The sequence below is a fragment of the Nannobrachium achirus genome (assembly GCF_963921795.1).
Source record: "Nannobrachium achirus genome assembly, chromosome: 12".
In the NCBI taxonomy this organism is placed as follows: domain Eukaryota; kingdom Metazoa; phylum Chordata; class Actinopteri; order Myctophiformes; family Myctophidae; genus Nannobrachium; species Nannobrachium achirus.
In genome coordinates this window covers 7094525-7113159 of record NC_137832.1, presented here as the reverse complement: position 1 = coordinate 7113159, position 18635 = coordinate 7094525, and the positions used below count along the sequence as shown (strand labels likewise).

The following is an 18635-nucleotide window of genomic DNA, read 5'->3' as shown; positions in this document are numbered from 1 at the left end:
CCCAGTAGTCCCGCTCAGGCGGTACAACCCCAAGGCTTCTCCGTTGCTCAGCAACACGTTAGCACAGTGTGCAGAGCAATGGAAGCGTTGCAATCCGAATCACTGGGTGTTTCGGACGGTGACACGGGGCTACAGACTACAGTTCGCGGAAATACCCTCCCTATCCAGCAAGGTTATTTACACTCGAGCCCGCGGCTTGAAAGCGGATGCCTTGAGGGAGGAGATAAGCTCACTATTGCGCAAGGGCGCTATAGTGGAGTTATCACGCGACCAGAGCCGTTTAGGCTTCTGGAGCCGTTATTTTCTGGTTCAGAAAAAAGGAGGGGGGCTGCGTCCGATTATGGACTTACGTGCTCTGAACAAGCACTTGAAAAAGTTCAAATTCAGGATGCTGACATCAGAGTCACTGATGAAATCAGTGAGACAGGGGGATTTCCACTGTTCAGTGGATCTGAGGGACGCTTATCAGCACATCCTCATTTATCCCCCACACAGGAAGTTCCTGCGGTTCGCCTTCGAGGGGCGCCTGTACGAGTACACGGTCCTCCCTTTCGGTCTTTCCCTGAGCCCTCGGGTTTTCGTGAAAGTGACCGAGGCAGCCATTGCTCCACTGAGGCATCAGGGAGTCAGGCTGGCGAACTACATAGACGATTGGATGATTTCCGCCGCCTCCTGCTCAGAAGCGGCGCGCCATACCAATCTGGTGTTGTCACACCTGAAGGCCTTGGGTTTCAACGTCAATTTTGGCAAAAGCATGTTGTCACCCTCCCAGCAGATTTCCTTTATAGGAATATCTCTGGACTCGGCCACAATGTCCGCCCGCCTCTCCCCGGAGAGGGTGGATAGGTTTCTGACTTGTCTCAGCTCCTTCCGACTGGACCAGGTGGTCAGGTACAAGGAGTGCATGAAGTTGGCTGGGCTGATGGCATCAGCGGTGCAACTTCTGCGTCTGGGCAGGTTTCATATGAGACCTTTCCAGCGGTGGTCACTGGCGCTCAGGATTCCTTCCCTGCAAGGGTACAGGAAGGTGACAGTCAGCCAGGTCTGCATGGACGCTCTGGTCCCATGGAGGGACCAGGCGTTGTTGACGAGTGGGGTCTCCATGGGCGAGGTGGTGTCACGCAAGGTGATCACCACAGACGCCAGCCGCTCGGGGTGGGGCGCCACCCACGAGGGGCGTTCGGCCAGGGGTCTTTGGACCCCGGCCATGTTGGAGCGCCACATCAATTATCTGGAGTTAATGGCGATCTACTTGGCGCTCAAGCATTTCGAGCCATTTCTTCAGGGTTGTCATGTTCTGGTCAGGACGGACAACACGGCGGCCCTGTATTATCTCAACAAACAGGGTGGCCTCGCCTCGCGCGTGCTGGATCAGCTGGCGCGCGAGATGACCCTCTGGTGCTTGCCTCGTCTGAGGTCCATCAGAGCCTCCCATGTCCCGGGCCTTCAGAACGGCGGCGCCGATCTGTTGTCCAGGGGGGAGCCTCGTTACGAGGATTGGTCTCTCCACCCTGCGGTGGTGAGGCAGATTTTCTCCAGGTTCGGTCAACCTCGAGTCGATCTCTTTGCCTCCCAGGAGAACGCGAAGTGTCCCCTTTACTTTTCAGTGAGGGGACCTTCTCCTCTGGGGACGGACGCGTTTGCTTACGAATGGCCACAAGGTCTTCTCTACGCGTTTCCACCCCTGGAACTGATCCTTCCCACTCTGGAGAGGATCAGATGTTCCAACCAGGAGGTTCTTCTGGTGACACCATCCAGGGGAGTGTGGAGGTCTCTGATCACCCCACTGCTCTCTCGACCCCCTTGGCGGCTCCCCTTGCACAGGGATCTGCTGCGCCAGGCAGGGGACGAGATCTTCCATCCAGACCCACGGGGCCTAGACCTGTGGGTTTGGCCCGTGAGAGGGAGAACCTGCTCGCAGCAGGCTTCTCACCGACGGTTGTAGCCACTATTCAGAGTGCTAGAGCCCCCTCTACTAGGGCTGTGTATGATGGAAGGTGGAATGCCTTTTTGGACTGGTGTGAGCTACAGGAGCCACCTGTGGTGGCTCATTTAGCTTCGGCCCAGAGGGTGTTAGATTTCCTGCAGGACCGCCTGGACCTTGGTCTGGCGTTCTCTACACTGAGGGGTTATTTAGCGGCTATTGATGCCTGCCACCTGGGGGTGGCAGGTAAAGGCCTTTCTAAAATCCCTGAGGTGGTCCAGTTCATGCATGGTGTTGACCATTTGAGACCTGTGACCAGAGCCTTGTTTCCTGTTTGGGATCTACAAGTGGTTCTTGAGGGCCTTTGCAAGGCACCCTTTGAACCGATTGGGAGGACCTCTTTGAAACATTTAAGTTTCAAAACAGCTCTTTTGCTTGCCTTGTCTACGGCTAAGCGTGTGAGCGACCTTCATGCGCTCTCTGTGAGCCCTGATTGTATGAGGTTTCTCAATAATGACTCCAAGGTTCTTCTTAAACCTCATTTGAGTTTTATTCCTAAGAACCGAGTGGTCCCGAAGGAACCTGTTGTTTTGACGGCTTTCCATCCTCCTCCGTTTGCATCGGAGGAGGATAGGCGTCTTCATTGTCTTTGTCCAGTTAGGGCCCTGAAGGCCTACTGTGACAAGACGGTGGACAGCAGGTCTACTTCTCAGCTTTTCGTGGTCATGAATGCCCGTCAGCGAAAAGCGGTGTCCAAACCCACTCAGTCGAGATGGCTTGTGGATGCGATTAGGTTGGCTTACACCCGGTCTGGGTCTGAAGTGCCGGAAGCACTTAAGGCCCACAGTACTAGGGGTGTGTCTACCTCTTGGGCTTTGTCCAAAGGTGTCTCCATTGAGGAGATTTGTGCAGCGGCGAATTGGTCTTCGCCGTCCACCTTTGCGACCTACTATCACCTGGACGTTGCACCTTCTGCTATGGCGCATACGGTTCTGGGTGCTGCTGTCCCTCCTACTATGTAGTGGGGCGGCTCTCTCCCCTTCCTGAGACAGCATGCTACTGTTTCTAGGATACATGGGGGGGGACCCTGAGTTTTCCCTTATATTACTGCAGTTTTATAAGGTGGACCTGTGTCTGCCCTTAGTGCATAAGGCAGGCCTCGGTCTGTCAGGGTCTCTTTTCTGTCTGAACACGCCCAGGCCCTGTGGGCCTGGGTCGGATCAGTCCTGGGAGGGGTCACGTCGGTTGACGAGACCTCCTTCCGGGTGTGGTCGGTGTGCACGACAGTCTTGTCGGTTCATGGCTTCTCGGGGAGTGTATGAGTCCCATAGGGGGACCTTGTCTGGAGGTATGACAATAAACGTATAGGTTCCGGACGGAACCATGTTTATTTAATACCGGAGGACAAGGTCCCCCGAATAAAGCCCCTCGGTTCGCTAGTTGCGGGCGCAGAGGTGCGGCTTTAGAGGAAGTCATGATAGCCCAGGGGGCTTATACACTCAGGGGCGGTGCCCTCGTTTGTGATTGACAGGCCTTCCGACAAATTACATTTTTCGTACGGGAGTAGATGAGTTTTACTCTGTTGCACCGCCAGATGGCGCTGTTATCCCATCGGGGGACCTTGTCCTCCGGTATTAAATAAACATGGTTCCGTCCGGAACCTATACGTGTTCCTAAAATACATTCCACAAAAAAAGAGGATCTGTTGAGGATACTGTACATTAGTCATGCCATTTGATCTTTAATTTGATCACATCTCAATTGTAAAACTGTAACTTAACTGTAAAAAAGAGAAAAAGACTGGTGCCTTGTATAGTGATAGCTACACCTTTGCTATACATATTAATTAAACTGTTACATGACATTCAATTCGTCAATCTTAACAAAACTTAAATGTAAAATTATAACTTGGCTTGTAACTTCTTGTAACTTTTAACTTGAGCCAAAAATGACCCAAAAGGTATCTCAGTTCCTGGACGAGTTACAGAAATATGAATGTAACTCAGTTACCAGCAAGTTACAGCAAAATGTAACTTAGTTACGTAACTCAGTTACATGTAACTTTAACTTCCCCAACACTGACTATAGGAATCATTATATAGACCAGTAAGACGCCCTAAGGGCAAGAAGCGACCTCACCCTAAAGGGATTAAACCATACACATCAATGTGTAATGGTTGGTTCCATTATACACTCCCAGAGTTAACTGATCACTGAGGACTTTTACAGTGGAGACTTACTGTAGGTCCCATAGATATTTTATTTAATATATATAAATATCCTAATATAAATTAACTCCAACTACTTTTCTTCTGCATGGAGTTGGCTGGCGGTGGCAATTTAGCTGGCGCTGATTAGCTTGCTGCTGTATCAGCGCTTTAATCATTCTCTCGCCCCTTGGGCAAATAAAGTTTGTGTGTGTGATGTGTCGTCGCTGGCTGGAACCGCTGGCAGAAACCTTGTATCTCCATATTTAAACTCAGAATATTTGCACAGAAGTAGCAAAAATAGATAAATCTACAAGCTCATGGCGCGCGTGACGTGCTGTGAGCTTGTAGATTTTCTATTTTTTTGTAAATAATAAAGGTGAAAGGGTCTGTCGATGGGTTTTATATTGAATCAATTTAAAGTATCAACGAGAGCTACTGTATGTCTATTAACCACTTGAACCCCATATGGGTATCCGGAGTCCTTCAGGGCTGAATGCTAGTGTTGTTTCTGTTCACTGTTATTGTGGGGAAAGCTTCTGCGTCGCATTGTGAGCTTGTTGGTCTGCTATTGTCAGTGGAGGCTTTCCTCTCAATACCAATGCTGGGGTTTAAATGGATAATGTCGCTGCTTACACACTGCACACTTTAGCTGCATCTCCCCGTTCTGTCAGAATGCAGAACTTGGCTTATAATAAGATATCCTCTTAGGATCAAAACCTCCAGCGGCTGTCTGTCTGTCTGTCTGTCTGTCTGTCTGTCAGTCACGTCACACTTTTCCCCTACTCATATCTCCGCCACCGTTGCCGCTATCCACGCCAAACTTTGCACACACACTCCTTGGCTGCCACACCACAACCCCTCATTCTCACATGGCCCTCTTCTAGCGCCACCATGAGGCATTTTACAGCTCGAGAGCCCGGTTACTGGACAAATGAACACTTAAATAGTGATTACCATCAGGATATAGTTATTTAACACTTATTTAAACAAAGGGATATGGAAAAATCACATTTAAGATAAAGTATATGGCTGAATCACAAATATAACTTTTTTTGGTCACACATTTTCTGAGGAGAAATAAAAGACAGTCATCTGTCTATGGTCACTTCTCTCTCCCATATTCTTTCTTTCTTTCTTTCTTTCTTTCTTTCTTTCTTTCTCCCCCCCCCCCCTCTCTCTCTCCCCTATATCCTTATAGTGGTGTGTAGTGCAGAGTGAGGTGAGACGCCACCTGGTGGTCAGATGTGTAAGTGCATCTCTTGTAAACCGCACAGGGAGGAAGCTTACATAAACCTCACACATACACATTAGTTTTTTACAGGCAGACAGCGGTGACTCTCAGCCTGAGTCACCTGAATTTCAAGGACCCCTAATAGTTAGATATGCATTAGACCACGGACCCCCCATTTGTGACCCCCCAACACTGTGAAATCCTCAGTGATAATAATGCAACTCTGAGTGTACATATATATGGGTCCTTATGGGGTCCATTTGGTTCTATTTGTACACTCTCAGAGTCAGACTCTGTGTGCAAGAAACCTATGTTTCCATGTCAGTGGTGCTCAAACTTCTTCATGTCAAGGACCCCCAAGATGATATGTATTTGGCCACGGACCTCCATCTCAAAATATTTAGTTCCATGGACCCCCCAGAAGCAAAATGTAATTTACAAATGTTCGCTTAAAAAATACATATTATTCAAAGATGTTCACACATTTTCACGACTTTTAAAAAATAGCAGATCTACAAGCTTGTAGATCTGCTATTTTTCAATAGCTAAAGTTACTATAGGGCCCCTCCACCTTGGGCCCTAGTAACTCAGTCCCACTCTCCCCCCCCCCCCCCCCCCCCTTGTGACGCCCCTGACTGTGTGTGCGTGTGCGTGCGTGCGTGCACCTCAACTGAGGAAACGTAGTCTGCATAGCGCTGACTGTTGCCACGGTGACAGCGTGACTCATAGCAGTTTGAGTGTGATTTGGTGTCTTCTGGTCCCCACAAGGATAGCAGAATGAGACATACAGCATCTTCCTGCTCCTCACACAGGAAATTGATGTTTTATTGATTGATTGACTGATTGATTGATTGATCAGGGGCGTCACAAGGGGGGGAGGGGGGGGGGGGGGGGGAGGGGAGGAGTGGGACCATGTATCGCATCACGATACATGGTTGATGATACGATACATGGACGATATTGGTTCAGTCATGGCGATACGATACGATTCAATGATTTAAAATCGATATAGTAACTATTTTGCAAAGACATTCAATCTGTGTAAAACGTGTCAATACAGCAGGTTGTTTAAGGTAAAAATCTTCTTCTTTCGTGCATCGTCCTTGATGATTGGTTGGCGTCATTTTATGTTAATCTTATTACTTCTATTATTATGGACATACTGTACGTAGTTAAGACTGTGATTCTTTAGCACATTTATGGACATTATATTTCAACACATTATGGACAAACCCACCTTGACCTGAACACAGAGATTACACACATTTATCGTTATCGATAGACCAAAGAGTAGCCATGTGGAATGGAAAAGTAATTAGACCCCACTTTTTCATTTTCCATCTTAAAATTGCTAAATACAAGGCACAAATACTTAGTTTCCATACAATCGATTAGTTGCATTGCAAAACGATTCGATACTGATTACCGTAAATAACCAATCAATAGCCCGGTGGCAAACTGCCGCCTGGTCTCTTTTAAACGCCTGGTGTCCGACCCCATTTTGCTCAATAAACGCCTGTCTCAAATAAACGCCAGGTTCGTTTAAACGCCTGGGCCATTATTTGCAATTTATTTTAACTTATGGTCATTTATGGTCCAGAATCACTCATTACCTACTGATGCTGCCTGGGTGTTCATACCAATTAAAATAATAATAATTATTATTATGAATTTTGATTATTACCCCTATTATATAGTTTGAGTAAAAAAATAACCAAATAATGGCCCAGTGCTGGCCAGTGCCAAAATAAATAAAAGCCTGTTACCAATAGCCGCCTGGCCTCTTTTAATCGCCCGGGGTCCGACCCCATTTTGCGAAATAAACGCCCGGGCTACTAATTGGTTATTTACGGGTATTTGCATTGTAACACGATATGATATACGAACAGAGCCAAACGGTACGATATTTGCTTTAGATTATATCGATATTTTTGGATTCAGTTACCTATATCGTTACATCCTATGCCAAAAGGATCCTATGAGTGTGGAGTCCGTAATCATCAGGGACGTGCAGACAATGTTAGAGAGGCAGGGGCTGAACTTTCTAAAAGGGCCTTTTGGTGAAAATATTGAAAATAGCCGACCTGAGCTTGGAGGTCAGCTATTTTCGGTGCTTGATACCACACTGAACAAAGCATAATCAAGTCAATAGTGGAGATGTGGCGTAACGGTATGGATTTCTACACAGAGAGAGAGGGCAATTATTTTAACAGAAGATGCTGCATTCAAGTTCAGGAGAGTTTGGACAAGACAATTCTCTTGAATGCTGCCTTCAGGTATGGCATGGAAAGAGGGCATTAGCATTTCTTTCACCATAGTAAAAACTGCATTCATGGTCTGGAGAGGGCACTTTTTAGAGACAGATAAAAAGGGCAGGGGCTCAAGCCCCCTTTGATGTCTATGTGCGCACGTGCCTGGTAATCAGTGTGGGTGAGTGGAACATGGTGTGGTGCAGGGCGTTGCATGGGAAGTAAAACTACTCAGAACTAAACAGAAGGGGCATGGAAGGACAGAGCTGGTGCAGACAGGTCTGCTTCCTCTGGGTGGTACATACAGACTGAAGAGGGCAAGGCTTTTATAATCTCCTGGAGGCACGGGGCCCAGGTGCTCTCCATGAGGCCATCAGACCAACAGCCAATGAGGCCCCACCCTGCTCACCTGCAGGGAAATAATTCACCCTTTGTCAAATCCCGCCCGTTGTCCCGCCCCTCTTCGCACCCATTTGTTTGCTGTGTCATGGTGGGACAAAAGTCCTTTCTCTCCATCCACTACCATTGAAATTCAGTTGCTTCTTATTGTTATTTTGTGTTTTCAATTCTCATTTTAAACTTGGTTTCAGTAAAAAAGAGCCTCTCGGTTGCAGTATAGTGACTGGGCATGGTATTATTTCTCTAAAAATGATGTTTTAGCAAATTCAACATAAAAAAGGCGGAACCAGGGCAGGACAAAGCAGAAAGAGCCTGCTGGTTGGTCAGTCAGGGACCAATCAGAAGGCTGACAAAGGGCGAATTAGGCCACGCAAGCACACACCTCACCACCCAGACCAGGGGTGGGCAATTATTTTCTCCATGGGTTCATGAACAACAGAAAATATTGTGGAGGGCCGGGCCAAAAGGCAGTGCTCCCCGCAAACTAAACACACAGCTTTACTGTACCTCCGACATCAGTAAATAAATACGTCCAGTGCATCGACTTTCGACATTTTTGATGGGTAAGGTAACTCAAAGGCAGGTCGTCTTGAATTGTGACCAGTCTGACCACCTGCTTGTTATTGAGACAACGATCCAATGATCACGCACACGTGCTGATGTACGCATTGAGTCCATATGTAAGTGAATAAAAAAGTTTTTTAAGAGAGTTTTAAAAAACGTAAAATAAATGGAGCTTTAGTCCATGCATGAGGTAAAATTATATAAATGTGTTTATTTTCTAATTTGCCATTAACCCCACAAGGGCTGGTCAGAGTGAACCAAAGGGCTGCATACGGCCCCCGGGCCTCACAATGCCCAGGTCTGACCCAGACTATAGATGCCTTAATGGTCCACGTCACATTGATATAAACCAGTATGCGCACGCGGGTCGGCACAAAATGAACCCCACCGTTATAGGATGCAATGGATGGCACTCGTGTTTAAAAAATGCATTCAGATGCCGTTTTTCTCCCAGTGTGGAGGAAGAATGCTTAGGATTTTTACTGTAAATTCTCACTCTTGAAATATATATTCCTTAGTTTCTGTGGATTGTAAACAATAATAGCGATTCAAAACAGTGGTCCTTCAAACCCCACCTCCATTCACCGTCATCAGAACAGAGGGAGCGCTCCTCATGATCACAGAGCGTCTACAGCTCGCCCAGCTGCAGTCCATGAAGCCTAATTTATGCTCCGTCCTGCGACGGTGTCGCGCGCAGAGCTCCAAGCTCAGAAGGGTTGCATTGGTGACGCGATGTGAGTTTGTATATCAGCTACTCTTGACGCGGAATACCGTTGCGCAATGAAGTATATATGTCTCGTTAAGGGCGCACCCATGGGAGCACCTCACTAGCACACAAGAGGAGGTTGAATAACCAGTGCTCCCCAAAACAACAGGTTTGGGGATCTGTTGGGAATTGATTACATGATACAGTCAGCTGTGCATTCAGTCTCAATGTTTGTAAACAAATAATTGGTCTATACAATGTGGTGCATCACAGTAGGGCATTTCACAATCTGGTGGCAGCATAGTAGAATGCATTTTCGTCTCAGCCAGGCCCAAAGGCAGAGCCAAGATCACGTCCGTCCGTCCGTCCGTCCGTCCGTCCATCCGTCCGTCCGTCCGTCCGTCTGTCCGTCCATGTGTCCGTCCATGTGTCCCTGTCCGTGTGTCCAATTTTTCATATTCTATTCTGGTAGGTCGCATTTATAACGAAAACCTGCAGATCATGTCCGTCCGTCACGCCTCATGTCACGCTCCATATATGGCCAAGATCCCTGATGTCATCAGTATTACGCCCATATTTTGTGTCATAATTGTGTCAGTCACTGTTGTTTCAGCACGACCTCACCCTTTAGGAAGGGGGGTTAGGAAAAGTTTCAGGTCGGGTTAGGCATTTCAAAGTTACAGTTGGAGTTCATCCTGACTTATATATCGTCACTGTCGGGCAGAAACCTCGTATCTCCAAGTTTCAAATGTGTAATTATTTTCGCAAAGCAAAGACCTGCTTCATCATGCAAGGCCATCACACAAAAGTAGTGAAAACAGCAGATCTACTGTAGATCGGCTGTTTTCACTAGTTTAAATCATTTTTGAAATGATAAATACAAAACAAACAGTTTTGGACATACAAGGACGATATATCGGCTTACTTAGTTGCACACTGGTGCGGACTGGAAATGATATACTTACAAGCTTGGTACGCGAAACATTTAAAAGCCCCAAAAAAAAATCTAAAACAAAAGATTGCATTGATAAAATGTCCTCATAAGTATAGTAACACGAAGGTTGTGCATGCTAAGCGTCTGTCTCTCCAGAGCGTGTCAGTGTTTCTTAGCAGATTGTCTCATTAATGATGCCAACACTGATAATGTGTCTCTTTGATGAGAGTGGGCTATGGTGCTACCCAACCTCTCTATTCAGTCTGGGTAGGCATGCGCGCACACACACACACACACACACACACACACACACACACACACACACACACACACACACACACACACACACACACACACACACGTATTATTGTAGACATTTTAGTAGGGGTGTAACGATACATTTTAATAGCGATTCGATACATATGCACGATACATGGTTGACGATACAATACATGGACAATACTGGTTCAGGCAATACGATTCGATTCAATGATTTAAAATCGATATAGTAGCCTAACTATTTAGCAAAGAAATTAAATCTATGTGAAAAGTGTGAATAGTGGAGGTTTTTAAGGGAAACATGTATTATTATGGATATAAATAAGTAAACAGTGATTATCTTGCAAATACATGGACATTGTATTTGAACACATATGGACAAACCTGCACCTTGACATGAACCCAGAGATTACACACATTTATCGATAAACCAGTGTAGCTATATGGAAAGCAAAAAGTAATTACACTCCTCTTTTTAATTTTTTCTTCTTAAAAATGCTAAATATAATGCACAAGTAGTTAGTATCGATACAATAAATTATTTGCACTATACCGTTTCGATACGATACAAAATCAAACGATACGATTCGATTTTAGCGGTTTTCATTTCAATACAGTTACTATTACACCCCTACATTTTAGGACCGTCAATACTTAATAAACTTGACCTTTCACTCTATACTTAGTCTGCTCTTTTTCCCCTCTACACCAAACCTCTTTGCCAAAAAATAGCTGATCTACAAGCTGACATGACATCGGGGATCTTCATATATGGGCATAAAGGTTTATGAATTAAGTGAATTAATTTGACTTGAATGGGGACATTTCAAATAAATGGTATAAGACGGAATTCATTTTCAAGCAGGGGCTTCACAAGGGGGGCGGAGTGGGACTGAGTTACTAGGGCCCAAGGGGCAAGGTGGAGGGCCCTTAATTATTTTATGCTTTAACTATTGAAAAATAGCAGATATACAAGCTCACAGCGCGGCACAGAGTGCCACGCTGTGAGCTTGTATATCTGCTATTTTTGAAAAGTCGTGTAAATGTGTGCAAATCTTTGAATACATGTATTTTTTTAAGCGAACATTTAACTCAAATATTTGCTTCTGTGGGGTACCTGGAACTAAATATTTTGAGATGGGGGTCCGTGGCCAAATACATATCATTCTGTGGGTCCTTCACATGAAAATGTTTGAGCTCCATTGACATAGAAACTTAGTTTAAAAAAAAAAAAAAACCTTAGAAGGATTTGAAATATTCAAAGACTTGCACACATTTTCAAGATTTAAAAAATAAATAAAAATAAATAGCAGATCTACAATCCCGCAGCGTGGCACTCGGTGCAGCGTTGTGAGCTTGTATATCTGCTATTTTTCAATAGTTAAAGCACAAAATAATGAAGAACATTCATGGGGGGCCCGCAGTGAATCCTTGTACCCAGGGCCCAGAATTTGGTGTGACACCCCTGCGGCAACCACACTTTCTAGTTCTCAAATGCTGTTATTCTTGTGGGGACATTTTTGGCACTCGCAAGTATAGTAATACAAGCACACACACACACACGCACACACACACACACACACACGCACACTCGCACGCACGCACGCACGCACGCACGCACGCACGCACGCACGCACGCACGCACGCTCGCACACACACACACACACACACACACCCTCCCCCCTCCCTCCTATGTCGTCCTCCTAATAAGCTGTCTCAGTGTCTGCGGTAATTTGGCAGATGAGTCTATTATATGATATGTTCATATTTTATTAATGGGCCCCCCGCGGGGAGCGCGGCCCCCCGCGGAGCGGCAGATTATCTGACGCTCGGGGAGGCCTGTCTCTCTGGTTAACAAATGCTCCGGCTCCCGTGTTGTCATCTGCAAACACTGGAGAAACCCTACCGCTGCTCCGGCTCCCGTGTTGTCATCTGCAAACACTGGAGAAACCCTACAGCGCTTATACTGTAGCTGCTTCCTCAAACCGTTTCATGTCAAGGAACCAAACCCCCAAAGTTTTATATGAATTTGGCTGTGGACCCCCCCATCTTTGTGTGTGTGTGTGTGTGTGTGTGTGTGTGTGTGTGTGTGTGTGTGTGTGTGTGTGTGTGTGTGTGTGTGTGTGTGTATATATTAAGGCTGGGACTTTAACTGATTAATTGTGATTAATTAATTACAGAAAATTAACGCGATTAAAAAAATTAACGCATTTTAATCGCACTTAGTTTTTGCACCACAGAACCTTCAGTTTCGGGCATACTGATCATAGCGATGCACCAACCAAGAAGAGACAACAAACGCAAAGGGAGAAGTAGCCGATCAGGGCGCTTTGCTTGGCCCAGTGGATGCCACATTTAGATAAAAAAAACTCACTTGTTGATTCACTCGTACAACAAAATGTGTTTTACTTGAAAAAAAATGCTTCTCAGGTCAAATATCGATGTGAGATTAAAATGCGATTAATTAATCACAGAGCCTGTAATTAATTAGATTAAAATTTGTAATCGCATCCCAGCCCTAATAGTATAGAGACCAGGATTACTGCATGTTTTTGTGAGGGTACCCATAGACATAGAAAGGTAGACGCCTCCTTCGGCTAGGGGGCGTATGCATTTAGCAACCAAGGGAATCTTCATCACTTCCGTGTTCATTGCTTCCGCGTGCGTCACACATAGGGAAGTTGCCAGGCCAATCAGACGCAGGTGGGGGCGGGTCTTTATGTACGCAGCCTGTGAGAACAGCTGAGCCGCGCAACATCGGAAGTGGCTCTGTTGAATTGAATTGTGGTCCTCGGATAAGTCCCGGAAAAGTCGCGCTGTGATTGGCCAGTAGTCACTTTGACTGACAGCGTTCCCTTAGTTTTTCCAGGAAGTCCAGACTAGAACGAATGTTTACGTATGTAAACTAGGTTTTATGAATGAAAGTGAACCTGTAACCACATGACTACACACCCTCGGATCAGGAGCATTATACCAAATTAATCACAGCTGTGGGTGCCACCACACCCTATAAGTGTGTCTGGCACCCACACACTCTTCCTCTTTCTATCGACTGGGAAGGCATGACAGGGCCAGCCTTCACCGCCGAGTGACAATGAAGGGTTACAGGTTCACTTTCATTCATAAAACCTAGTTTACATACGTAAACATTCGTTTTATTTCATTTCAAGTGAACCTGTAACCACATGACTACAGTATACCAAATTAGTCACGAGGAGAGTGAAGTGGCCAAACCTACAGGTCAAAGGCCATACAGGAGGAGTAAAACTCATCACAGTAATACAGCAGAACACAACCAATTGAGTTCAAGCATTTTATTGTAACAACTGAAAGATATGTTAAACAAAATTCTCCAGTTTAATAGCATTAAACTTAAATATACCAAAAAGGTAATGCACATGCTGGAGCACAAGCCAAGGTGGCTCAAGTGTAACTGTATTCAAACATAAACTTAAGCATCTGCTACTACCCCCAGTACAGATGAGGCGAGAGCAGAGGAGGCCAGATTCAGACGATAGAATCTGGCAAAGGTAGAGGAGGATGCCCAGCCAGCCGCATTACACACATCCTCCAGGGATGCACCTCGAAACAGTGCCCATGAAGTAGCCATGCCTCTCACAGAGTGTGCCACCAGTCCAGAAGGGGGGTCTGCCCCTGCATGTTCATAAGCCAGGGAGATCAGATTGACTATCCAATGGGCCAAACGTTGCTTTGAAATGGGTCTGCCCAACGTGGTTCCACCATAGGAAACAAAAAGTCCGTCTGAAAAACGTAGGGACTTAGTGCGTTCCACATAGGACTTGAGGGCCCTCACAGGACACAAGCTATGATGCTTTTCAGCCTCCGCAGAGAGATGTGGAGGAGGACAGAATGCCTCTAGCACCAAAGGTCTGGAAACATAATTCCTAGGCAAGACCTTAGGCTGGAAGGCCGGGTTTGGCATGAGGCGGACCAACCTGCCATCTTCCCCAAACCTGAAACAAGCTGGATCCACAGAGAGAGCGCTCAACTCGCCCACTCGTTTGGCAGAGGCAAGGGCCAACAGGAAGACTGTCTTCAAACTGAGAAGCTGAAGGCTAAGACTGGATAGTGGCTCAAAGGGGTGCTCACAAAGAGCCCTGAGAACCACCTGGAGGTCCCAGGAGGGCAGTAGAGGCTTCTGGGATGGACGACTCCGTCTCACGCTCTTCAGAAATCGTGTTGCCAGGGGATGCGCTCCCGGGGACACACCATCACACTTCTCATGAACAGTAGAGATTGCGGCAAGATAGCCCCTCATAGTAGACTCCGCCCGGCCCAGGGCAAAGAGATGCTGGAGGAAGGACAGAATGACCGATATGTGACAGGCCAAGGGATCCTCCCGCTGAGCACGACACCAGTCCTTAAACACCTTCCACTTGCAACTATATTGCAGCTGAGTGGAGGGAGCCCGCGAGGCTTGCAAGGTCTTTACCACCTCCCTTTCTAGGCCAAGTGAATGCAAATGCTGCCGCTCAAGAGCCACACATGAAGTGTCAGTATCAGGGGCTCCAGGTGACGCATCCTGTCCTGTACCCGGGGCAGTGTGAGCTGGCCGATCGTAAGAAGCCACAGGCAGGTCTTCATTATGCCGTGGACCCATGTCATCCATGGTCCCTGTGGCAAGTTCACCTGGGCACACAGTAACCTCACGCTCATGAAAAGAGCCAGCAGTAGAGGAAGTGCGGGAAACAGCATGAAATGTAGTTTCAGCTGGGGTCATGAAAGGAGCAGGACATTCGTCCTCAGCAGCATTGGTGGGCTGCGTATCGACAGCCATAGAGCCAAGTGAGAGCCTTCCCTTATGGCAGAGAGGACCTGGAGTGTCTTTAGCCCGTCCCTGGGCAGACAGAATGCTTGGTGTCCAAAACAAAATTGGAGCAGGAATGTGTGCAACCGATTCAATGGCGCAGCTGGGGCAGCAGCTCCCAAATCTAGCAAGGCCGAAACATTTTCGGACAGAATAACAGAAAGAAACGTTGTACTGACAAGATAAACGTTGTACTGACGCCAAGCACTGAGGTGGGTGGCAAAAGCAGGCGCCAGTTGACTCGTACCGTCAGGGGCGCTGGCGGGGCTTGGCAGACCCACCCTTGGTGTTTCGCCGAAACTGAGGTGGGGAGTGCTGAGGGACCCGTGGGGAATACCCGCGCCTCACGGCTCCAGAACCCTGGGTGGAGCTGTGCTCTGCAAAACGAGTCCGCTGAAAGCCCCCACGCCTCTCCTGAGGCCCCCGGGCCACTGGCCTGGACTGCCCAGGCTGGCGCAAGGACTGAGTCCGCTGCCTGACCTTCTGGGTCTCATCCAGCGCAGTCTCTGCTGCAGGCCCGAACACTTCCCCAGGTGTTATTGAGGACTCCATGACAGCATCTTGGTCTGCCTCTTCTAGTCCAGACTGGCTCAGCCAAATCCAACGCCGTGCCAGGGTCAGTTGTGCCAAGGAATTACCGAGAACTGTGGCTTGGGTGGTAGCGCCTTGGATCACAGTATCAACAACCTTTTCCAGTTCTGGCAGGAGGTCAGCTGGGTCCTTGGATGCTAGGTCCCGTATCAGAGCCTCCAAGTAAACAAGTAGGAGTGTATTTGTATTAGCCAGCCTAGAGGCCATGGCTGTTGACTGAAAAGCCTTCACCACCAACCCATCAGTGGCCCGGCATTTTGCATTGGGGTGACGAGCAGCCCTACTGCCTCTAGCTTTAGCCCCCGCCATCAGAGCAAAAGTCGGGCCCACTCTGGCTATGCCATCTAGCCCATGCTCGGCAGCACCATGCAGGGTGCTGAGCGCAGAACGGGGTGCAGCAGCCACCCTCGGTCGGGCCCAAGACCTTTGCAGACGCTTGACAAAGTCGGGATACACTGGGAGAGGGGCCTGTCCCCGGTCGCTCGGGTCCCGGTCCAGCGCAGAGGCCCTTGGTGGAGAAGATGGGGGAGGCATGCCAGCAGTCACTGCTGCCCGTGAGAGCAGAGCCTCAATGGAGACCTCACCAAACACAGGATCACCCCGATTCTGCTGGGAGTTGGAACCAGACTCAACCTCCTCTTCCTCGTCATCCACCTGCCCAGAGGAGCCGCCATCAAAGCTGCCGGTCCCGTCCAGGTTACCCGAGGCAGCAAGAGAAACAGCATCAGGATCACGATGCCTAGGCGGAGGAGCCCGTTTTGGCGGATCCAGAAGTTGGCGCTGTTGTGCAGCCATGCAGTCAATGGTCTTACGCATATCATCCAAGTGCCTCTGCATGAGGTCTACTCTTGGGTCATAGGCGGGTCCCTTTTCAACCTGCTTACGCTTCCCACTCGCCTTCCTCCCAACAGTCGGAGTATGCGAACTGGGAGGAGCCGGACTCTGGCCAGGCGGCACACCATCCTCCGGGCCATTGTACTGCTCTTCATCGTCCATTAGGCAGGGGAAAAACTGTCTCCCTCTGAATAGTCTGGGGAAACATGCAGCAATGCAACATGAAAATGTCAAGTTTCATTGTTGCAGCAATGCAACATGAAAATGCCATGATTCATTATTAAATCATTTAATAATAATAGTCTGAGGAGACACATGCAGCAATGTAACATGAAAATGCCCTAGCCTTGAGTGTAAACAGCAGAGCTAGGCTACCACAAGCCTGCTCCAGTGCTGTGTGAATACTACAAACAGGCTATGTTTGCAGGGGGAGGAGGAGGGGGAAGGAACATTACACACTTACCAAATAGTAATGTTATTATCCCTCACGCGCAACGAGCGCACAACCATTAACAAACAGGAATGTGTTATGTGTATGACGAACACAATTGTCATCTGCAACAAACAACACAGATGAGACAGCTTCACGGCACGACAAACCGGCGTGTTGAGAGTTTAAACAAACAATACAGACGATGAGATAACCTCATGGCATGCCAAAGGGGTGCCCACCATGAGGAATCAAACAAAGCCAGAGTAAACAGCAGAGCTAGGCTAACACAAGCCTACTTCAGCGCTGTGACATGCTGCTAGTAGACCTCACCAGTAGCAGCAAATGTTACTCACTCACCAGTTACCAACAAACTGGCATTTGAGTTAAACAAACAATATAGACAATGAGATAACCTCACGGCACGCCAAAGGGGTGCCACATAGAAGGCAGCCCAGGGTAGGCTTCCAGCACCATGAGTAATCAAACAAAGTCAAGAGTAAAAAGCAGAGCTAGGCTATACACAAGCCTATTCAGCGCTATGGAGTGCTGCTAGTAGCAGGAACAAATGTTACTCACTTACCAGTTACGAACAAACTGGCATTGAGTACAAACAAACAAACAATACAGATGAAGACATAACCTCACGGCACGCCAAGGGGGTGCCACACAGAAGGCAGCCCAGAGCAGGCATCAAGCACCGTGAGGAGTCAAAGTCATACAGGTATAAGCTTACCGACCAGGAGAATAGAAAGAGGAAGAGTGTGTGGGTGCCAGACACACTTATAGGGTGTGGTGGCACCCACAGCTGTGATTAATTTGGTATAATGCTCCTGATCCGAGGGTGTGTAGTCATGTGGTTACAGGTTCACTTGAAATGAAATAAAACTTTTGCACATCGCTCCAATTCACTAGTTTGCAAATCCCGCCCCATTCTGCCCTGTTACTAGGCTGGGACATTAACCCTGGGAAGATTGTTTTTATAGTGGCAGTGAATGGGATTTTTTATTTTTTCATAGCCTCATTACAGCTATATAAAGTACCAAAGGAAAAACATCTAGGTGATATTAATAAAAAGGGAAGACAAAGGTACAGTAGTTACATTGCAAAACAGGGGGTTTCCCCGAAAATATATGTTTTAATTTGTTTAATCCCAGTGGGACAGACTCACTATTGCAGATTCTTTTATAGTGGAAGTGGATGGGATTTTTTTTTCCTTCATAGCCTCATTACAGCTATATAAAGTACCAAAAAAAAACACATCTACGTGATATTAATAAAAAGGGAAGAAAAAGGTACAGTAATTACATAGCAAAACAGTAATTTCCCCCCGAAAATATATGTTTTAATTAGTTTAATCCTCTGGATCAGAGAGAGAATAGAAATCGCGCATTGCATCTTGGGTAGGAAGAGTAGAACTATAATCTGTTCTCCTCCAACATCTCCTCACATAATA

At 47.2% G+C, this 18635-nt stretch overlaps 1 protein-coding gene across 1 annotated transcript in view; it reads left to right on the top strand.

Annotated features, from left to right (window-relative positions):
• setbp1 (SET binding protein 1) overlaps positions 1-14569 on the top strand; it is a gene marked incomplete at both ends in the record, with an annotated part of 100756 nt that extends 86187 nt beyond the window's left edge. The window contains one exon of the mRNA XM_080738415.1: positions 14406-14569. Coding sequence (XP_080594541.1) covers positions 14406-14569 — 164 coding nt within the window. The remainder of the gene's footprint in view (positions 1-14405) is intronic.
• Positions 14570-18635: the final 4066 nt, after the last annotated feature.